Source organism: Lissotriton helveticus, chromosome 10 (assembly GCF_964261635.1).
Source record: "Lissotriton helveticus chromosome 10, aLisHel1.1, whole genome shotgun sequence".
Taxonomy (NCBI): domain Eukaryota; kingdom Metazoa; phylum Chordata; class Amphibia; order Caudata; family Salamandridae; genus Lissotriton; species Lissotriton helveticus.
The window spans coordinates 866,669,107-866,693,573 of record NC_136071.1 but is presented as its reverse complement, the minus strand read 5'-3'; the positions used below and the strand labels follow the sequence as shown (position 1 = coordinate 866,693,573).

General features: G+C 43.5%; 1 protein-coding gene across 1 annotated transcript in view; it reads left to right on the top strand.

The window, feature by feature from the left end:
- The window catches only part of DNAH11 (dynein axonemal heavy chain 11), a 3,642,058-nt gene that overhangs the window by 3,556,377 nt on the left and 61,214 nt on the right, over nt 1-24,467 (top strand). The window contains exons 78-80 of the mRNA XM_078663510.1: nt 7,977-8,219; nt 12,407-12,589; nt 12,749-12,864. Coding sequence (XP_078519636.1) covers nt 7,977-8,219; nt 12,407-12,589; nt 12,749-12,864 — 542 coding nt within the window. The remainder of the gene's footprint in view (nt 1-7,976; nt 8,220-12,406; nt 12,590-12,748; nt 12,865-24,467) is intronic.

Genomic DNA, 24,467 nt, shown 5'->3' with positions numbered 1-24,467 from the left:
CCACTCCATTGCTCTTGTGGAAGCCGTACCGGTGTTTTCAGCGAATTAATGCGTTATTCCGTCTCCCACTTCTCTCTGAAAGACAGTGTCAGTTAACGTTTCCAGGCGTAGGCGCCAAGTAGGGATAGGAGAATCCGTCATCGCCCAGTGCACTCTAAACATCAGGGGTTGTGATCAGACAGTGTCCTGGTGAGATATTCAGTATGCACTATGGAAGATGCCAACTGTGGAGAGCACAGCACCGCATCTAATCGGACATGTAGCTCATGCATCCCAGAGAAATAAGAGTAGTCCCGGTCATGTGGGTGTTGTCGGCGCCATATATCTATCAGGCCTCATCTAGTTTGCCAGTCCCGCCTCTGCCCGGCTAATCTAATCACCAGGGAACCTGCCAGAGGTGGGTGCGATCTGTCCAATGAGACATCTACGATAGAGTTAAAGTCCCCACCCACCATCACCGGGCCTGTGAGACAATGTGCCAGTGTGCCTGACAAACCTTCAAAAAAGCGCGCTTGCTCAACATTTGAGGCATATACGCTACAACGTGCTATGTCCCTACCGTGCAATCGACCCTCCACCGCTACAAATCTACCGTCAGGATCAACCGTCTGATTCGTTACCTGAAAAGGCACCCCAGCTCTTATCCAAATCAATGCACCCCTTGCAAATGCAGAGTAGGTAGTGCTAAACACCTGTCCCCTCCACCGCCGCTGCAGGGCTATCCCCTTCGCCTTGGTGAGGTGTGTTTCCTGGAGCAGTGCAATATGTATTCCCCTCCTATTCAGATATGCATGAATCTTGTGGCGCCTTGTCATTGTATGCAGTCCCCTCACATTCCAGGTAATACACCGTATATCAGGTAACACCCCCATCACTGTGCCACAATGTCCTCAATATAGATCGGCCCTCTGTACACACACTGGTAGCCCCCCTAACCCAACTGGTTCCCCAACTACCCCTCATGCCCACCCTCCCAAGAACAGGACCTAGAACCAAAATTGCTAGTCCCCATCCAAACCATTGCAACAATCATCACACAACTAAGCCCGGCAGAAGGTACTGTCAGCATGCCTTAGGGGCAATGAGGGGTGCTCAGTGCCAACTGGCGCTACGCAGTCTATGAATAAACTCCCTCCCCGAAACCCAGTGTAACTCGACCAACCTCCTCCCCCCTGCCAACCTATTAGCGGGCCCGTGGACCCCGGGCAATCTTCCTGACGCTCCGTGGCATTGGGCGAGAATGAGGGAAGACCCCACCCCCTCCATCCCACCGCAAACACAAAGACTCTCCCATAGCAATCATGTCCTCATCTTCTTCCCTTGTCTGCAGCTACTGCAAGCACCCCATCGAGGTACCGGTCCTTATTCATCCAGCATTCCGTCTGCTGTTGCTGGCGTGATCGGTGACAACTTTATGCTGTCCCCATCTGAAGCTTCAGCTTCCGAGCTATCTTTGCCCTTTTCAGAATCCGAGTTTCCTTGGAAGTGTATCATCGTGTCTCCCGATAAGGCCGACACTGCAGCCAATGCTTCCTGACGTTCCAATTCGGTTTGGGAAAGCGATGGCTTCCGCAGATCTCGTCTCCTGCGCTGGAGCCGCTGTGACTTGCTTGGTGGCTGGTCCTCTGAGTTGCCATGGGACCTTCGGTTCTCGCCGTCCTTCCCAGCTCTGTAGGATTCCAGCCACTCCCATGCTTCCTCCGGGGTTTCATTAAATCAGGTTCTGCCGTCCAGGACGATTCTTAGTTTAGCTGGGAAGAGCAAGGAGTATTGAATACCTTCCGTTCTCAACTCCTTTTTGACTGCCAGAAAGGAGGAGCGGCGCCGCTGGGTCTCAAAGGTGTAGTCCGGGAACAGATTGACCCTGCTATTACCCACATGAAAGGGGCCATCAGCGCGTGCCTTCTGGAGGAGCAGGTCCCTGTCTCGAAAGTGCAGCAGGCGTGCCACCACTGGCCAAGGGGGTCGTCCCTGTTGTGGGGGTCGTCCCGGTATCCTGTGTGCCCGTTCTAGTGTATAGAAAGAGGACAACCCTTCTGGAGCCACCACTGTCTTCAACCAGTCCTCTAGGTAGCGTACCATGTCCGGCCCCTCTGCCTTTTCCGGCAGCCCCACCACGCGGATGTTGTTCCGTCGGTCCTTCCCTTCGGCATCCTCTGCAAGATTCTCCTGAGCGGTCAGTTGGTCCAGAGCCTGCGTCATCGTTGCTTGCAGTGCTTTGTGTGCAGGTTCCACCCCTTTGATCTCCCCTTCCACTAGTTTCACTCTACCAATTTAGAGTGGTCTGCTCTGAGGAGGCCAAGGCCCGTTGCAACTTGTGCGATATCCTGTTGCAGCGCAGTTCGGGAGTCCGCAATTGCTGCTAAGATTTTGTCCAATTTCTGCTGCAGTCCCGGGTCACGAGGAACCCCCTGTGCCGTCTGTTCTCCCTGGCTTGGGTGTTCAGTGTCAGAGAGCTGCGCACCATCTCTCCTCCCCCTAGGTTTCCCCATTTCCAGGCTCTCCAGTGTCCCCACTTGTGTGCCAGTGGTCCCCGCAGGTTACCGTATCCCAGCTTGAACGCAGCCTTGCTCGTAGTTCGCTCTGTACCAGGATTGCAAGTTCTGCGCCTCAGCCCTACCCAGTCAACCGGTTAGCTATGGGCAGGGTCTCAGGGAGTTCCTGTATCGCAGCCAGAGTTACCCTGGTTCTTATGTGCAAGCAGTCGTTCTTGCTCCGGTCACCCACGGTAGGCTGATGTCATGGCGTGTGAAAACCGCTGCTCGTCGCCCAGTTCCGGGCGTGTCTCCACAAAGTTCACGCCTCAGGGCAGCGTCCGTCTGTTCCCGGTAGAGATGTCCTCCTATGTGTGTGTTAGACACTGCCTACGTGGAGGGTGTTGTCCAGGTCGCAACACTCCGATCCGCTGCAGGTCAGGGAGAGGGTCCCATCAGCCCCGCCTCGTTCCCCAATGTCTCGTGGGACGTTGCTCTAAGCTCCTTGCCCCCCTCAATTCTCAACGATTCCAGGTGCAGGTGGAGGCAGCCCAGGCTCCTGCCCTATGAGTACATGCCCGGCGGGGGTCAACCCTCGGTCACCCATTCATGCCCTTCACCCTGCCCTGACTCCCGGGCTGCAGCGCCTCCAACGATCTCCCGCTTCTTCCGCAGTCCGTCGCACTGGGCGTATTCATCAAGCAATCTCCGCCAGTTCTGAGCACCTGGGGGTCCCCCTTCAGCCAGCCGAAGTCAGCACTGATCTGGATTTTGCCCCTCGTGCCGCTCTCAAGCCGGCCTCGGATCTAAAGGAGGCCCCCACCGGCGCCACTCCAGTTTCAATGGCTTGTTGTGGGATTTCTACAGGGTCTATTTCCCCCTCCGCTCACAGGCACACCCAGTGGAGGGCGGGTGGGTACTGGCCCAATCTCTGGCCGGGGTCTGTGCTCTGCTGCTCGCAGGCGCTCCCCTCCCAGCCCCGGCTCGCAGGCCACAGCGCCCCCGGACCTGCCTCCATGACCCCCGGTCCCCGAGCGTGCCGCATCCCACTCACCAGCGCCGATCTGGGTGTCGCCACTCCGATCTCCTTCAGGCCGTCACCTCTCGTCGTTTCTGCCGCTCACCAGGTCCGCGGCGTAGCCCAGGGTCACCGCCTCCACTGCTAGTCGAGGGTCCAGTAGCCTCTCCCGACCCGTTCTTCTCGTGCTCCCAAGTGTCGCCACACGGAACTCGCTCGCCCGGGGAACCCGCACCGGTCCCGATCAACCGGGGAAGCCAGCCAGTCAGTAGCAGCGAACGCCGTCCTCGGCGATCCCCCGTTCTTCTTTGTTCTCCAGAGCCGCCATTTTGTGGGCGCTCTCCTCTGACACGGCGGGCCAAGTCATTGCCCGTATATACCGTTTGCTAATGCCGCCAAGCACCAGAACTGTTCCCCTGCCGGACCTCTCTTGACCCACGTCTTTCTGTGCGGGCACGGGTTTAGAAGGGGTCTTAAATCAGGATAAGTGTGGGTTCCGCAGCCGGAGCGCCGCTCTCACACCGCTGCCTGCATCGGCTTCCAAGCCACACCCTTGTGAGTGAAAGACTGATGATTAATATTCAGCGATATCATGATGTGAACCGCAATGATGAGAAGTGAAGTGAAACAATGGAAGTCAAAAAACGGCTGAACAAGGTGTTGATGCTGGAGTGAACAACAAAGTGCTTTGCAAAGCAAAAGATGGCTTGTACAAAACCGTACCTTACATGCGGGTTGAACCTGGGTGAATACAAGTCAGGTCAAATGAGACGGAACAAAAGTCAGCCCGCTTAGTTAAGAAACTGTTAAAAAAAATAATCATTAGATGAAAAATGACGAGTTTCGAAGAATGTGAAAATCGTGCTGTACCAACGTGCAAAACAAAAGTAACAAAACTCACAAAACTTCAGATGCTACCTTATTTTCGTATGGCGTGTAACGAAAACTGTAGACCTGTGAATATAAATGTAAATTAGTCGTAGGAAACCTACACGTATAACGATCGTGAGCTACGTTTATAAGTAGTGTATTACCTTAGGGTGAAAAGGATAATTCCCGTGATCACCTCCGTCGTGTCATGAGTTAGTTAGCCGGAGCTTCATGTTACACTGGGTCTGACCCGGAAGTTCCTGATCATGTGCCCGAACTGGGAGGGTGATAGTGATGGACATGGTAAATAGACCGCTGTGTAAAACCCGGGTTAATGTAAACAGTGATGTAAAGCGTGAAGTGCTTCGTACGAACATTATTGAAAATGTAAATAAGTTGCAATTTGGAGATGCTCCCCCATTTGGGGACAGCGCTTGTTTATCTACTAGTCTCCGACACACCACAGGTAAAACAATGTACCAGAACCAAAGAATCACTGACTATCGGGTCCTCCAAGGGATCACCTAAAAATAGATGGTCCAGTTGGTACAAGTCAATATAACAAGTTTTTTAAGGAGTGAACACATGCACTTGAGCACTTGTTAGAAGTAGTAAAGTGCTCAGAGTCCTAAGGCCAGCAAAAACGAGATCAGAAACAAAAATGGAGGAGGAAGGCAAAAACGTTTGGGGGGGAAGGGTGACTGGTCTAACATGAACATTTTTGGAGGTAAGACCACCCTAACTAAGGCTGACGGGTCTAAAATTTGCCTTGTGTTCCCTGATGGCCTTCGAGTTAATCGATGCACAGCCTCCACCGGTCATGGAGTTGTGGCCCGACACCACTGGCATACATGGTGAAGATCTGTCTTAGACCTCTTTTTTGGGACAGTCCTTACAGGGTTTAAAACCTGTCATCTGACCGGATGACATCCCTTGAACACTGAAAAAATATTTTGAGGTAAAGGTCTCTGAGAGATGAGACGCAGCCCCGGATGTGCATTTAGTAGCATTTCTTTCTGAAAGGAGCTGACGTCAACATGCAGCAATGATGCCTATATTAGCCCTGCATGTCAATCCTGGAGCGAACGGCATCAGTGCAGAGACCCACAGCTCCAACTTCCGACGCACACATGTACTATGGAAACGTTTCCGAATCCAGTCTGACACCTGGGGAATATTCAAAAGGAGAGGAGTCTGTGGCTAGAAGTCTCTAGCAGAATTATATTGCTTGAATAAGCTTTGAACAGACCAGCAGCACTTTGCATTTGTTCTCGTGCCCTCCTTCACATTTCACTATGAGTGGCGCAGTAAAACAGATAGAAGATTATCAGCTAGATTCATCAAAGACCCGTTTTGCGAGTCTTTAATAGCGATTCATAAGGAATCGCTATTAAGGACTTGCAAAACGGGATTCATGTAGGAATTGCAAAAAATATTGCGATTCCTACATCTTCCTTATTTGCGATTAGCAAATTGCTAATCGCAAATAAGGAATTACTCCCCATTCATTCCTATGGGCCTACAGGCCCATAGGAATGAATGGGGAGTAATTCCTTATTTGCGATTAGCAATTTGCTAATCGCAAATAAGGATGCGATTTCAAGGGTGCCAGGGGTGTCCAAAGGATACCCTGTAGCACCCCTGAAAAGCAAATTTACACAGGTGTTGCACACACACATGTCCAAAGGACATGTGTGTGTGTAACATGCAACTGAGAAAAATGCACTTAAGTGCTTTTTTCTATTTTTTCGCTATTTACCACGAAGTCAGACTTCGTGGTAAATAGCGGCCAAAAATTGCGAATTTGCAATTTAAAATTGGTTAATGAATTGCATTTAAGGAATCTCAAATAGAGATTCCTTAAAAGCAATTCCTCGCAAATATGCGATTTTTGCATTTGGGATGATGAATCCCAAATGCAAAAATTGCGCTCGCAAAGGGCCAGATTCACAGAATCTGGCCCTTTGCGAGCCGAATTTTCTTTCATGAATCTAGCTGATAGGCCTGAATGGAATTATAACAAATCTGACATATTTCCAGTATTTCACATTACAGGAAATGTCTTTAAATCTTTTATAACATTTCACACACCAAAAGTCCAACAAGATACTAGCTGGAGAATGGTTTGCACAGATTATATCTTGGTGGAATATGCCGCTTATCCCCGCATGCCATTACCCCGCATATTGGTACAAGGCAGTCGTTACAATGACCACGTTGTAACAACACATTCCATTACCCCGCAAGTTGTAACAACGACTTGCGGAGGGGGGCGCTGGATGTTGAAATAGTCAAATGTACTATTCCAACTCCAGTCTGTGCGGACTGTAGGGAAGATGTTGGGTTTTAAATCCAACACCTTCTCCCCCCTCCGCAAGTAGTTGTAACGACTTGCGGGGTAATGGTATGCGTTGTCACAACACGGTCGTTGTTACGACTGCGTTGTAACAGCATGCGGGGTTAAGGATGCGGGGTGATGGCTGTTTACCATCTTGATGAGAGGCAACCAGCCCCATGCGGGAAGCATCCATAACAACACAGGCATTACCCCGCACTGCTATTACAATGCAAGTCGTTACAACGACTTGCGCTGGAGGGCGCTGTAGGATAGGCAATAGTTTAATTTTCTATCCAACACCTTCCCTACTGTCAACGTGGGCTGGAGTTGGAATAGAAAATTAAACTATTCCACTATCCAGCGCCCCCTAAAGCAAGTCGTTGTTATGACTTGCGTTGTAAAAACTGCGTTGTAATGGCATGCGGGGTAAAAGCCCGCGTTGTAATGCCGTACAACCGTCATGCGCTCTCTATAAAAATAAAAGTCATGCAAGATGCTGGCTGGCAAACCACATTTTGTTCTGAAAGGAAATTCAATTAAATGTTCATGGATTTTCATGAAAAAACTTGCAGTTTCACGGAGCCCTCGAAAACTGAGCATTTCATCACTGCAAATTGTGAATAGGCCAGTAACACTTCACATAAATGTTGCAGAATATCGAGTTTCAAGGCTATTTTCCCCAAACCAAATCCAGATAATTCTTTATTTCTGAATGTTGCTTGTTGTAAACAAAAAAAAAAATGTCCTCCACATATATCAATCAGAGTGAACAAGCTGATCTATGTGTTGCTCGGGCACATCATGTACGTGAGGTAATTCAAAACGTACGAGGCGTTCCAATTAACACAGTCTAAAGAGCGTAAGGAAGGAAAGGTCAGATTTGGGTCGTGGTCACATACATCCGGGTTCCTGACTTATCCTCTTTGGTCAATTATTTATTTAAATATGTTTTCAAAACATATTTTCTGCAACATTTATGTAGAATATTGCTAAATCAAAGACGGTTTGCAGCAAGAAGACGAACTGAGCAGGAAGGCCAAACTTCTTTGTAACTCTCCACTGTCTCTTCCAAAATGGTAGCATCAAATAACTATTAGTATTTAATGACGGTAGTGTACATTCTAATTGTGTTGCACAAGGACTGGTATTTTAGATGCAATGCTTCCAGTGGAATGTCCAATGCTATATGGACTTTGTGTTGTAGAATGACTGGCATTTTAAGAGTACTTGGAAACTTTTGTGACATACCCTTGCCTCCTTTCTTTTGTCGTTCAAGTTTGAAAATGACCTTATGCTGGCCCCAGGATTTTCTGCCCCGTCTAACATGGATTATACGGGTTACCACAAATACGTAGATGAAATGCTTCCAGAGGAAAGTCCAATGATGTATGGACTTCATCCCAATGCAGAGATTGAGTTCCTGACAGTGACTTCAGAGAATCTTTTCAGAACTCTATTGGAAATGCAGCCAAGAGATGCCTTTATTGGGGAAGGAACAGGACAGTCAGTAGAAGAGAAGGTAAGCCTTATGTGAACAATGACTTATTGTCTCTTAAGTAGCATTTCCTCGATGTTTATAACAAAGCTATACAGAAAACACTGGTCCTACTCTAATCTAAATTTAACTGATAACTAACCTGTCAGAACACCATTCAAAGGGGCAGGGGGGTACTGGGACCAACCGTGGGGGTTGAGGTCTTTCACTCCTGAGTTGCAGAGTGGGTCGAGCATTCCAAGCCTTCTCTGGGGGAGGTGGACACAGGGGGGTGAATACAAACTCATAATACAAGCAGCAGCAGCAATAAGGGATTGCCCAGTCAATTACTTGCTTTTGTTAAGAAAGGAGTATTTATAATTGTCCACAAGGTAAAATATGACATTCACAAACGATACACACAATCCACTGAAGTCAGGGCTCTAGTGTTTCATAGGTGGATCCCGGAGTTCCACTACCCTCAAGCTAGTGGTATTGGTTCCTCCCAAGGGGGGCGGGGTGACAATCCTGGTACTGTTCAGGCCCGCTAGGGTTACGACAGCGGCCTCGTTCCTCCTTTGATGATTTAGATCAGACCATGCTTCTTGCTTGGTCCTGGTGGCCCCATCTCACATAGTGGGTCGCCATTCGTCTTGTGTGCACTGGCTCCGGCCCGATCGGCATAGCAACAGTCTTCACAACCGTCTTATCTGGCATCTATGGTTGCAGACTTGTTAATACACACAGGCTACGGCCTGATCAGCAGAGGAGCAATCCTCACAGTGGCCCCATCTGGCATACAGTGTCACCGACTTGTTTCCACACATGGGACACGGCCTGATTGCCATGGCAGCAATCTTTACGACGGCCCCACCTGACATATGGGGTCCCCAACTTAACACTGCACACAGTGAACAACCCGATTGGTGTACCAGCTATCTCCTCACACCTTGCTTCGGGGATCCACTCACCAGGATTCCCCCATTGGACCTTGCTCCCTCTGACACTCTCTTCTTCCTCACAGGGCACACTGGTCTTGGCAAGCAGGCAGGCACTGGTGCTTCAGGGCAAGTGGTCTTGGATTCCCAGGGTCATGCTACCTCACCCACCTGGGAGACTAGCAGGCCTTGACCCCCAGTCCTGTTTATAGGCATAGCTTCTTCTCCTCACACAGCCCCACTGGCTGCCTGACAGTTCGCAATTATTTGAGTCTCAAGTTCCTCTTCCTAGAGTCCATTTCCAGACACCAAATGTGATTTAGAGTCTGAGTTTTTTAAGTTTATGTTTGGGTTCTGCTTCTTTTTGAAGTACCTCTCCTGTTCTTTCTTCCTATGGAAAGCAGGCTGTCATGGCAGATGTGGCTCCAAATATGACAGCCTCACCTCACAGGCCATGGAAGTGACTAGAGGTTCACACCTGGATGTCAACCACAGTGATATGTGTTGCAAATTGCTTCACCAGCGTCTCTGCCCTACTCTTTATGAATCAACCCCATCTCCTTCCTGAGATCTGCCCAGACTACTTCCCAGTGACCTCTCTGCGAATCAAAGAGCACTCTTTGAGGTGTACTGGAGAGCCTGTGTGTTCCGTCTAGCTTACAGGAATGCAACAATACACAAATCTGTCTGGGGAAATTCCTCTACCTCCTCTCTCATGTTTCTCCATTTAGCTCTGGGTCTCCCAAAATGGAACCCATAGTCTTCCATGGATTGTGACCTTCACAGGCACACATAAACCCCTTACATGCATATAGCATACATGCACAGCACTACATCCTTATGTATTGTACCATTCACAGGCACACATACACCCACCACATACACATACTACTACACGTACTGCACAGTACGGCATTATCCCTCTATTGTACCATTTATTGGCGTACATAACACCCAGTACATTTGTATCCCACACGCACTGTGCAGCACTACAAATGACAAAAATGGAAATCAAAGGTGAGTTAAGCACACAGCAGCGGATCTTTAAGTTAGTGAGCCTGTATACCTCAGTCCAGTGACTCAGGTAAAGAAAGGGCCTGTTCACTTCTACTGATCACTACACAGTATGCTATTACCGTTTCATTGGTGCTGCTTAACTCCTGGCTAATGACAATAGCCTTTCACCACTATGAAGGTAGTGCTTTGGGCACACCTTCCTGTCCAAAAAGACGGCAATCTGTGAGACAGGCCAATGTCATGGTGCGCACACATGTTACGTGTTCGCCCATGACAACAAAAATCAGTATTAGGGATCCAGACATCTATACTGTTTGGCACACAGGTCTGGGGTGCATGTCCATCTCCATGCAAAGGACGTTTCTGTCCTAACACACACCTAAAGAAATATGTTTTAGCTACAGCTACAAAAGTCAGCTCCAAATACAGCGCTGAGACTGTCACAGACAGCGGCAGTCATATTACAATTACAGTTATCAATTACCGTATTGGACTTATCAACACATCAAGTTTTTCTCTCACTCAAAAAGCTACATTTATGAAGCATTTCTGTGCTGATTTGGGTACAAATCAGCAGTGATATATGCTTGCTCGAGTCATAAGAACTGCTTTATTTAATTTAACGCTTGGTGCCTCCCTAATATTTGCATGAACACAGCTCGTTCTGTTCTGTTCTACTTACTGGATGGACATATCGACTCTCCCGTCATATTTTATCAGAGTAGCTGCATATGCACATATTAGCCTGATTTGGAAAGGCATGTTTGGTAAAGGCATATGCATTGTAAAGGCATGTATGGTAATGGCGTTCACTTTGAAACGGCTGCATTGTAACAGCATGAGTTACAACAGAATGCGCTGTTCCATTATACATCCCTCTGGAGATGCCCATTGATAAAGGAATTGTGGTTACGTGTGTTGCCTAAAATGTGGCACGCTATCATGGTCTATGCTCATCAGGTGCAATATGCAACATGCTACACTACGTGACTTGCCACACTGGCCGATTACACACTGGAATGCATTAGAAGGTGAATAGCTTTAGTGGATCAGTGCTCATATCTCAATTATTGCAGTAGCCCACCACATCACAAACAAAGTTCAGATGGATTTGTTGATCCCAAGCATGGAAATGTTGCAATTTACGAGTACAATCCAGTATATTGTGAGTCACTTTGGCTTTTCACACATTGGGGGCATTGGGTCTATGTGTTGTAAGCCATTGAGACTCGCCACATATTGGATGAAATACCAACCACAGTCCTCACAACTACACAGCAACATGATGTGGCAAGAGCAATGTTGCAATGTTCAGGGTATAGTTTGCCATATCCTTGGTGGTGTACAAGCATGCAAACGTTGTGGCAGTCCATACTGCTGCTCCATACACTGGAAAGCTTTGGTGATAATGAGGAAATTGCACTGGTGAACTATACTCTGGAGACCATTACTCAGAGCTGCGTTCTTTAAGTTTGCATGAGCAATGTTTAGGTAGACTGCACAGATGTCTATGCATGCAGACGCTGCAGCCATCCAGGCAGGCCAAGAGCCATCAAAGCCTTGTCACTGGCTCTACAGCAACCAAGGAGGAGGAGCAAACAAAACTAAACATTGGTTACTCACAAAAGGCAAGTCGGAACCACTTTCCATGGGAGCCCAGCAGATAAAACATACATCCACAAGGTGCAGTACAGTTTGTCGCACATTGCAATTTTCCTTCCTGCATGTCAGAATACTAGGCCAAACCGGCTACTCTGCATATGCGCAACCAGATGGGGTCGAGTCACACATTTCCCACAGCAGAATCCTATGATGTACCCTGAATCAGCTGCAAGTCAGGAAAAGCGGGATCACACGGAAGCTGAGGCCTATGCCTAAGGGCAGCCTCACACAGGTGTTCTCTGCAACCAACAGACGGGGAAAGTAAAGGAGGAGCTTTGGAGTGGCAGCCACTTTATAGCACGCGCAGTGGGTGGGTGGAGCTTGCAGTCTCAGCTTTCAAACTCTAGTTTTCCTGTCTCAGGAAACGAGGAAGGGATTCGCAGAGGCAATGTAAGCTATAAAATAAATATGTGCAGAACATTGTATGCCAGAGTGCCTTAAGGTTCCCAGAAATTGACTAGCAACTGAAAAGCTACATGCTTTCTCAAAGATTTATGATGTGAAACAGTCCAAAGTATCTAGAGTGGGCAGATGTGTGTTACTGCCAAGTAAATTAGTTCAACCATAACACTATCTAAAAATGGACTAATGCATTGTTTTTGTACATATATCTAGGTAAAAAACGTGCTGGATGATATTCTGGAGAAACTGCCTGAAGAATTTAGCATAATGGAAATAATGCAGAAGACGACAGAAAGGAGCCCTTACATTCTTGTCTGCTTCCAGGAGTGCGAAAGGATGAATAATTTAATTCGAGAGATACGCAGATCACTGAAGGAACTGAACCTTGGCCTAAAGGCAGGATTACATTTATTTTCTTTTTGTTGATTTACACTTGTAAAGCTTAAAGTAATGTTTTGCTTAGATGTAGGACAAGGACTCTTGTTCAATTCCATGACAATTGTAAGTCAAGATTTCAAAAGATCCAAATCATACCATGCTGTTTTTACACTGCAGGGGGAGCTAACAATCTCTCCGGACATGGAGTCCCAACAGTCAGCTCTGTTTTACGATAACGTGCCAGAGGGCTGGACCAAACTCTCTTATCCATCAACTGGAGGATTAGCCCAGTGGTAAGTGTCATTGAGTTGCACTGTATTTGACCAGTGATCGCATCATCATCTGCATGCTTTCACACTTCGGACCTGATTAATTAACAGGAAGCTTTTGCTGCTTTGCCAGATCTAGAAAGAACACTTCAGCTCCAGTGAGGTGATGTTGTGGCTTACCATATAAATAATTATGAACTCCGAGTAGAGCTCTCTATACTATGAGCTCCCTTTCTGTAGGAGACCTGTAGTGTACATTGGACACAGTCAGAAAGTTTTTCATGGTGACGATCTACGTTTGTCACTTATAATCCGGATCACTGGAAATATGTGGTACTGGAAAACCAAAGAATGTTAACTAAATAATGTGGCAAAGAAAAGGTCAACTATGCAACTAAATGCTAATCTTGCTGCAGCATACTAATAGATTAAAGAAAAAATAGAGTCACGTCATTTGCTAGGCCTTCTGATATTCGAACACAGTGATATGAAGTAGATAAGAAATAAACAATGCAAAAACTAAGAAGATTCTATTCGAAATACTATTCATAATATTTGATTCTGTCTTGGCGGAAAGCACCAGAAAGCCATTTTATTAACTCTGCCATTCCCTGGAGTACAATGGTTTGTGCAAAGCTATGCATTGTTGTGCTCTGTAGAAAACAATCCCAAATGGTCACCCCCCTACTCGTTATAAAATGCGTTGTTCTTTAATTATTTTGAAGTGTATCTTCAGAGTTGGTGTTGTTGTTGTGTTAGACTTTAGCCAGGGTCGGACAGGAACTAGGCTCAGGAGCAAAATAAAAGTGGCCCCCATTAATGAATTAGATAGCTACCAAAGTAGCCCATGTTTGCAAATTGGGCGTGTTTTTATTGTGTAAAGATTCTGTGTATAAGTGTTTTGAGTTGTATGGAAGACTACATGGATTTTTGCTTGCTATAGGCAATGTTTGCTTTAGTATTGGGGAAATTAACAGTGAAAACAGAAGATCATAAGACAGGCCCACAAACAACCCCCAAAAAAGGGCCAACTCACTGGTTTCTCAGACCAGCCTATTGGGCTCTGCCTGACTGCCCTATAGGCCAGTCTGTTCCTGTTTGCAGCCTGCAAATACGTTCTCATTCATCATCAGCGCAGCTACAGCATAATTCTAGAATGCACCATAAGCGTGGAATTTGTCTTTTTGAAAGGGGAGCAGTGGCTGCCTAAGCAATAAGCGGTGTGCTTTAGACGCTCTAAATGAATCAGTATTCATCCGCTTACTTTGTTTGGAGAATTTGTGAAGGATTACGGCGATTGGGTTTACACGGTGGTCACACTGTAATCATTCTACAAGCAACTTGTTCCATTAAGAAGTAGCCCTGCTGACCTTTATTATATGTCTCATTGGGGTTCACAATCTTGGAGAGCAGTGCCTATGATGTAAACATGAATTTGTATGAATAGTAAAACAAAATATTTAAGAAAAAGTGGAATTTCTGCCCAATGCAATGAGCGGCAAATCCCCAGACAGTTCATCCTTGTGGTAGTGTAGTACTGGGCCCCAAAGTAATTTCAAAGGGTCGTTTAAGTCCAATTTGAGCCCACCTTCCAGAACTGAGTCTTTCTTTGCCTGTGATGGACCTTTGAATTTTGTATTAGGAGAGATGGAGCAAATTAGATATTTTAAATAACAGTTTAAGTTCAGTGAATTATGAGAGTTGTATTGTCATTTTAAAGTTTTATTTTCCTCGTTAATAGATTAGTAAAGATCTTTATTTATTTTTGGTCTTTTATCAGGTGGTCCATCAATCAAATAATATTATAGAAATCTCATCAAAAATATATTGGTTAGAGCAAGTCATCATGAAAATCAAATGCATTTAAGAACGTTCAATAATGGAAATACATTACCTAATCTACAGAATCAGGATAGAGTCTGAGTCTATTTGGAACTCATAGAGTTTGAAAATCAACTGAAAAATAGTGAAATCAAAGCAGCACAAAGCTTCAAAATCAAGTTAAATAGCAGAATTACCCATTAGGAGTATTTCATAAGACTGAGCCGAGTCTTAGAACAGCAGGCAGTTGCAGTAATAATCGATTGAATCCACGTGAGTCAGGTAAAGGACAGAAACACTAGCAGCAGTAGCTACGACTGCCAAAAAGGTCTGAGTCAATCATCCAAGCAAAAAGCATAAAAGAGAAGGAGATCTAGCTACATGTGTACACACTAATATAAAAGTCAAGGAAAAGTATTGAAAACATTGTTGCTGGCTTCTTCCTCCACAGGCCAATAAGAGGACTGGGATCGTCAGTAAGCAAGTTCAGCTCCTCCGTTTCCATGGAAATACATGTGGAATAAACATTTTAGAATATTAGCTATAGACAGTCTTGCGAAGGTATAGTCTGGAAACATCAAGGATAGTTCCCATGGGCTTCTCATACTCATTGACCTTCTATATCTCTACTTGTTTCACTGCAAAAACAATAAACCACTAACTAAAGAACACAATTCCTATTTGGTAATACATTCTTTTAAATTAAACAACAGTTCATTATTGTTTAACTGTGCAAGCTCCTATTTAAATATTGTAGGAAAAAAGTAAGTAAGTAGGAAGTTAATGACATTCAAGAATAAAATGTTGCACAGTAAAGTAATACAATCTGTGAAATTAATTCTATAGTTATGACAACATCTATAAACATTATCTAAGGTCAGACTTCTAAATCAAATTGTGCATATTTCAGCAATGTCTTGTTTCTTCTTTAGCTAGCAAAAACTGCTGTTAGAGTTCTTCTGCAGCCTACACGTATACTATTGATTGACTACTGGGAATCAGCACATTTCAAGTACATGTCAGTTTACAATACAAAGGCATTTACAGAGCTCACAACTGCTCCAGAGGGAGCGTCCTGTCACTAGCAGCAGGACTTCCATGGCTGATGGGAAGAGACTAAAAATTGAACAGCTGGGTCTTTAGGCATTTCCTAAAGATACTTTCAGAAGGATCCAGGCAAAGCTTGAGAGGAAGCACATACCATAGCTTAGCCATCAAAAATGTGACAGATCTTCCACCTAGTCTGTCTCTATGGATCCTAGGTATCTGCAGGTGCCTCTTGGAGATGGACCTGATGGATCTGCTCTGAAAGTAGGGCCTGAATCTACATCTTAAGTACTGGGGTCCCTCGTTCTCCAAGACTCTACAGGTGAAAATATCGCCTTAAATTTGTTGCGGCTGTTCACCGGGAGCAAGTGAAGCAGGCACATATGTACAGACACTGATTGCCGAATCAGGATCTTAAAGAAAATAGACCATGTATTTTTATGTTCTATAAAAGAATAAGCGAAGTGATCTATTTGCCATAAATGTTACATGTGTTTTTATTTGTATGTACCATGTCTATGAAAATACAATAAAAATATTATTATTAAAAAAAAAAAAAGAATAAGGCGTGCAGCATTCTGTTTGATCTGCAGCCATTGTAAAAGATATGCTGGCAGACCCAGGTAAAGGTTGTTAGCATAGTCCAATTTAGTGGTTACATGGATAACAGTCTAATGGGCAGTCACAGGTAACAAGTGTAACATTACGTCTTAGAGATTACAAAGTGGCAAAGCAGCTTGCTGAAACTACTTTGACCTGCGGTTCAAATGATAGGGTTGAGTCAAACTTGATTCCCATATTCCTAACAGGTTGAAGGGAAGGAGTGTGTCCCCATCACAGATGGCCACCAACTCAGAGGGTCAGGGCTCGTTACTGTGCCCCAAAAAAATAAAATCAGTTTTGTTGGAATTTAATTTGAGACAGTTTTCACCCATTCAGTGACACACTGCTTTGAGGCAGTCCTGAAAGGACTTTAGGGAAGTTTAACGTTAGGTGTGCACGCTTTTCAGCCCATTTAACATACTACATTAATTAATCTTTCTGTTCTATTTTTAGACTCTATTAGTCCCCCATCCAATGGTTTATAAACCATCACACTAATTTCGTTTCACATGTGAGTTCTGTTCAAATGTCACTCTCATGATCAGTTGAATCATTTCTCTTTCTTTTGATACTTTGAAATTTCAATGATCATCATTCATGATCGTTTAATGTCAAACTCCATTCAAATCTCGTGTTAACTTCTATTTCCCTTTTCTTGTGTAAGTAATATCTACAGCCTTTGACCAAGGCAAATAAGCATAACAAGCGTAGCCCAACTGCAGGCACTGGTATACTTACAGCCTTTAAAATACCTCCTCATGCAGTTGCAATCCAAGTTCCAATTGTGGAATTTGCAAATTCCTCTATTTTCTTACTCTCGTCAGGAATATAGGAGCAGAAATGGGTTAAATTAAGAATTTTGCAAACTCTGCCTTTTTTCTGCAAGTAGAATGTCTAACACTAATCGATCCTGCAAAACCATTGAACATATAGCAATCAGCTCAGTGTTTACAAATAGTAAAGCTCCTCATGTGTTTGTTGCCAGCTTGTTGACAACGGTTGACAGTTTTCTAACCTTATTGCCATTGAAAATGACTCCTACTGGTGGAATGATAGCTCCAAAAATATATCTTTCTAATTTAGCTCCATTCTCTGTTCTATGGGTGTATCTGTGTGCTGGTTTAGTAGTTAATGCATCTATACTAGTCACATGATACATTTTAGGAAAAAGTACTCCTAAATAACACACACCCTCCCATTCATGTTTCTACCATTAATTGAAATGTATGTTCGCAGCTACTGATTCCCACATGTCTGTTTTGTTTGAGTGCCCTTCTTCTTTAGGAACAAACTTTCCCTTTGTGTTGACTGTCTAATCTCAATTTGGATAAACCATTTTTTTTCTAAATTAATCTTCTTTCTTCCAAACATTTTTCAAAACATCACTATGTCTGTCTTTGCTACATTTTATGTTACTTTTTCTAGCTTCTAAAGCAATAATATTTTTTTTCTTCTAATGGGCGCATCAAACAAGTTAAATTACTTTGATAAGCTTTAACACAGTCAATAGATTAGTGTGGCATACAATAGTACCAGGCTGTGTCCATTTCTTTTCTTTGGGACTGTAAATTCATGCTTTCTATCAACGGCACTCTAGAAACTATTAAGTCATAGTTAGAATAGAAATACTCAAAATGTTCTCGTCTATATAGAAGTGTAAGTAATATGCTACATGAATTCCATATGATAACTGTATGTTATAATGTCTGACTTCCTCTGATGCTCATGACGATAGATAAGCACAGACATAGCAGTCTTCAGCTCCCATAGCGTGTGTATTCCTGTACTAATCTACAGTAAACGTTTGTTGAGTAATCTTCCCTATGTTATGCAACAAAAGAGGCTATGTAGTTTTTGCATTTCTATAATCTGTCTCGGGTGTTAAGTGTAACCCTACAAATACTATGGTGATCATAATAAAGGTTGTTATGAAGATTGCACACATGATATATTTACATTATTTTTTAGGCAACACATGTCCTCCTCAGAAGCAGATTGAAGGCAAGCAGTTAAATTCGATATGCAAATTTTTCTCTTTTATTTTTCTTTAAAATGATTTGTTCTCAGCAAGCGAAATTAAACAATCCTTAACCCTACTCTGTGTTCTTCTAAAAATGGTATTCCTACTCTTCTAGCACAGACACAGGCTTAGGTTGATCTGTAAAATAAAAAGATTTTTAAAAAAAAGAATAAATCAATGTCAAGTTTTTTATTAGTCTACTTTTCTTTTATTGCAGTCTCTTTGTAAATATATTTTCCCTAGCACAGCTTATTTTTATAGTATCATGAAGGTTCAAACAGTTCAGCTTTCACGTTGTACAGATCGATGGTGACATTTAAAGCTTCATTCAATTAATAAGTACACTCAGGTGTTGAATTCTTCTGACAAGGTACATTTAGTCTTTTTGATCTTCTCAACTTTTGTTGATTTCATCCTGAGTCGCTTTCGTTCCTCCCATGTCTCTGTTTCTTCCTGTATTGTAACTGGGATCTGACCAAATGACAGACTCTGTTTCAGTCCTCTTTGATTATGATTTTGTAGCCATTCAACCACACGGTTGACACTTCTTTGTCTAGTGCTTGTGCCTTCGCCAGGATCTACTTGCTGTTTTGTTGTTTGTCACAGTTTCATGTTAAGAATCAGTCTCTGCTTCATATTAAAAATCAGTCTCTGCTTCTACTTTATTAGAGGCTTCAGTGCCACTTGGTGCAACAACAAGTACTTGGAAAGGTGCAATTTGTTGTAGTTCTTCACCCCTTTCTTCACTTTACTGCTGGTGAGATATCGATACCACAGCTCCACATGTTCTCTCAACTTGTGGTGGTGCAGTCACCAATCTTCTTGGTTAAGAGTGAAAGAGCAAGATTTCGTCTTCTGGATTTCTCACCTTCTTGGAGTTGGACACGTGCACCCAATTTGGAACTCCCCCACACTTACCAGCAGTATTGTTCATCAAAATGACCTAGAAGGGGCCTTTCCACCTTGGCTCCAAACAATTTTCCCAAATGGGCTTCTTGATCACAACCCAGTCACCAGGATTGAGGTTGTGGTACTGTTCTTGATATGGATCTTTAGTGGCACCTGCAACCTGGTAAGAAACAGAATATACTACATCAGCCAAACCCTTGCCGCAATCGAGTATCCTATTATCTGTGATGTTCAACAGTGCATTTGCAGGTACAGCAGGTAATCTCATTGCTCGTCCCATCAACACTTCATGAAGAGAAAGACCTGCCTTTTTATCAGGAATAGTTTGGTTACTCATCAGCACCAATGGTAAAGTATCTGACCATTTCAGCAAGGTTGATGCATAAACTTTTGCCAAACAAGATTTGATAGTCCCATTCCTTTTCTTCTCAATTCCAGAGGCTTCAGGTCAATATCTGCAGTGTAATCGTTGTTCAATTTGTAATGCTGTGAAAATCATTTTCAGGACCTCATTGTTAAAATGGGTCCCCTTATCTGACTCCAAAGAGACCGCTATGCCATACCTGGGTATCAATTTTCTTCTAGTCGGATAGGCTTCCACCCATCTCAAAAAGACACATACTGTGACTAAGGCAAATCTCAGTGCATTGCAAACAGGCATCTCGATAAAGTCCATCTGCATCCTGTTGAACGGACCACCTGATATCCCTATTTGACTTAATGTAACATGTGTTTTTTCCTGAATTCATTTGTTGACAGGTCACACATCTGTGGCACACCTTTTCTACTAACATCTTGAATCTGGGATTATACCAACTTTGTCAAACAATCTGGTCATTGTGTTCTGCCTAAGTGTGTGTAACCATGTACGTATCACGTTTTTGGAAACAAACGATCAGGTAACACTGGTCTTTCATCAGCTGACATCCAAATGTCATTCGCATTCTTCGCACAACCTGCTCTATTCCAACTCTGCTCTGAAATTTTCTTGTGCTCTCTTTAATTTGTCCCAGGTATCGGTCACTTTCATCAACATGGTAAAGTGAGTCTCCTCCTCAGACTCGCATGTGAAAGTTCCATTAAGTGTGCAGGCCAACAAAGCACAATATCATGCTACTGAATCTGCATACCTATGTTCCTGGGCTATAGAACCATTTCCACTTTGATGAGCTGCACACTGAACAACTGTAATTTCAACTGGAGAGCATTCAACAAATCCTTCACCAGCACCCTGTTCCTAATTGGGGATCCTGAAGAGGTCATAACCTCCCTTTGTGACCATAACTGTCCAAAACCATGGACAATGCCAAAGCCATGCCGACTATCTGTAAATGTGGTGACTCTCATCTGGGAAGTTAAACAGCATGCTCGGATAAGGGCAATCAATTCAGCAACTTGAGCTGAAGTAACCCTTGAAGCCATGAAGCTTCAACAACATCATTTATTTTACATACAGCTTAAGCTACTCCTAGGGAACCTTCATTATTTCTCAAACATGTGCTATCTACAAAAATTACATGATCTGGCTCAATCGAAGTTTCATCCTTTATAACTGGTCTAGGCGTTATGCATAAATCCATGACTTCTAGGCAATCATGTTCAACTTCTTCACAAACATCATAATTTACTGGCAGCAACATAGCAAGACTCAGTATCTTGCATCGCTTAATAACAATATTCTCTGAGGACAGGATTCTCTGTTCATATTTTGTTCATCTGTTATGGGCCATGTGATGTGTTTTCTTCTCGTCAGTAGAAGTTCCACAGAGTGAGGGACCATTACCGGATATCCCATTACCATGTTTCACTCTTTTCCAGACTAGCGCTCACTGCAGCAACAGACCTGCGGCAACAGGGTCACGGGTTGTAGAAAAATATGTAACAGGTTTCTGAGCTTCTCCATGTTTTTGAATCAGCACTGAGAGTGCAGCCCTCCCTCTCACTGCAAAAAAGAAAAAACTCTTTACTGTAGTCTGGCATTTCTAGTGTTGGGGCACAATAAAGGCTCTCTCTCAGCTCTCGGAAAGCTTTCAAACATTTTTTGTCTCATGGAAGCAGATCAGACAAATCCCTTTGTGCCAGCCTCAGTAAAGGCTTAGTCACCAAGGAAAAGTTGGGTATCCACTTTTAAGAGTAGTCAACGATTCCTAGAAACATCCTAACTTCCTTCTATGTTCGAGTTGGATTCATTTGAAGAATTGCTTACACTATCTGGTGACACCTTTCTAGCTCCTTTTTCAATTACATGTCCCAGATATTGAACTTCTTTCTGACAGTACTGTAATTTCCATGGACACACTTTATGTCCCTTTTCAGCCAGATGATTTAACAAAGCAATGGTATCTTGTTAACATGCTTCTTGTGTCTCTGATGCCACAAGCAGATCCTCTATATAATGCACTAATACTGATCTATAGGGCTTCTGTAATGATCCCAGATTCTTTTTCAAGATATGTTTCAAAATCAATGGAAACTCTGCATCCCCTTGCGGGACTCTGGCTCCATGCTGAAACTCTCTGCTGAAATACAAAGGCACAAAAACACTAACTGTTCATGTATTGGCACCAAGAAAAACGCCTGATGGAGATCAATGACTGTAAACCATTCTGCAGTACAGGTAATCTGAAACAATATTGTGGCTGGATTCTGTACCATGGGACAACATGAGATGACGATCTCATTAATTTTCCTCAGGTCTGTTCAAGCCAATATTTTCCATTCGATTTCTGTAAACCCATGATCCAAGAATGAAATGGACCTGCAATTAATTCTCTCAGGATCCCTTTCTGTAACGTCCTCTATTATGGGCGTTATTCCTGCAATTGTTTCTGGGGATAAGTGATACTGCGGTGTTCTTGGGAACACCACATTCTTTTTTACAAAAATCTGAACTGGTTCCACTCCCTTAATTAGATCGGCAGGCAATTCTTCAATTGCCATTAAAGGGAATTATCCTACCACTGTATTTTGCTGAATCATTTAATATCCTAAATCTTTTTCATTTATCTGCAGCTCAACACCATCCAATGTGCAATAGACCGCAATTTAGCTTACACAAGAAATCTCTTCCTCACAGATTTACAGGACTCGTGTCACAAATTACAAATTAATGTTTATCTCAAAAGGTGCCTATTTTTACAGGGACCTCTTCTGAAATTCAATTTGTAATCTGTCTATTTGAATCTCCTACAACTTGCGTTTTCTTTCCCGAGAGAGGTAGGTCTGGGTTTTCCACAGTTGGATCGGGTAGCACCAGTATCTACAAGAAAAGATACTGAATGGCCATTCACCTCACCATCTACATAAGGACCACTCTGGTCAACCTCCAAGACTGCCCCAAGCATGACATTTTCCTCCCCTCTCAGGCCCCATCATAGCAAAGTGTCTAAGCCTGTGCCATCACTCTCAAAAACAGGAAATTTCTGAAAACAATTCTTACCTGCATTTTTTCACTGTTCAATCTTATTCTGATGCATATTCTGAAAAGAATTTTGGTGTGCTTTTGGCATCCGATTTATGTTGAATTTTGGGCTCCCTATATTTTGGGGGATCATTTGTGTTTGTGGAACCTGTATCATAGGAACCTGTTTTTGCATTGGTCTCTTCATCTGTTGCAGTGGCATATTTTGCATTTAAACGCCTCTCTTCATTATCATATTACCATTTGCATTATCAGGATTCAATCTACATTCCTGCTTCCAATGCCCCACCTTGTGACAGATGTGACAAGGAGTCATCTTTTTTTAATGCCAAAACTATTATTCCGGAACCTGGATCAATGAGTACCCCTCTACCTCTAACCCGCGGAACACCAACACCAACACCAAATCCTCTAGATTTTCCCTGAATACCCATCTGTATAACTACAACACATTGCCTTCATCCAAGGTTTCCTGCAAAAGAAGTATTTTCAAACCCTTTCTAAGCTAACATAAATTTCTCTTTAATCTTTTTCTGTTTGATTTTTTATTTATCGCTGCAATATTTTGAATATTGCATGATCTCATCAAGTGACTTATTCTACCAACAGATTACTCTCTGGGTTATGTGCGAACTAATTTCTGGTCATGAACCTAACACAAGCTGTGAAACAAAAATCCCCATATCCTTCTTTTCAGGGTATTCTCTTCCTCTGTGCTGTTGAAACACCTGCAACAAACGTTCATAATACTCATGAACTGTTTCCTCTGCCTCCTGTGTAGTTAAATTAATTTAAATCTTTTGGTGGCATTCGGCCTTTCAGGAAAGTAATCACTGATTCAGACTTTTCCATAACTTTGGAAGATGGCGCAATTTCTTGTTGGCTTATCTTGTGGCGATTGTTCAGCAGTCTTACATTCAGCACACAAATCACTTGGCACTACAATCTCAAATAGTGTATCCAAATCAGTCCACAACACCTTTCAAAATGTTCACAAACTGTCCAACTTGTGTGCACTACTGTCCAGATTTGTTTCTCAATTTTGGAAAATTGTAAAGGCTGTAAGGTCACCTCTGCTCTAAAGAACGTGTACATACATTCCTCCTCTTTCTTCCCTAAGGGGAAAAGCTGAAACTACTTCTTCCTCTTGCTCTTTATTTTCTCTAGCTAATTCTGGTTGTTTCTTTTTCTTCTCGTACTTCTTTGCTCATTTAGTTTCCAATTTAATAAAATCACTCCATTTATTAATTCACTTTATTAATTCAATAATGTGGATTCACATTCCTACAGGACACATGTTTATGATTGCAATGTTATCTAAATGTACCCTACATCACTACTGGTAATGAGAGCTTTTTAGAATCTCCACATCCTATTTCTGAGCCAATTCACTCAATTTCTCATGTGTAGTCGCTGATCGTCTTGTAATTTCTTTCTTTCATTTCTTTCATAAGAAATCAATTCCTTTTCTAATCTAATTCAAGCAATTCAAGCAACACCTAATGATTTTTTCTAACTCCGTTTTTAATCTTGGGATGTTTAGCAGCCTCTCCTTCTCAGGATCTGGGTTAATCACTTTCATTGAGCCTTTTGTCTTTTTAACACAAACAGCTTCCTCAAACCAGAGTGGGAGGATGCCTTCTTCCAGCAGGATATTTTCTTCCTGGGACATTGGTGTAATAATAAAAATCCCCCCCCCCCCTTTGTGCATGGGGCTGTTAGAGGTGGTCCGTGCACTACAATCTGTGATTTTTTTTTTAAGTTGGGACACATCCGTCACAGGTAACCTTCCTGCAGCTCCTTGCG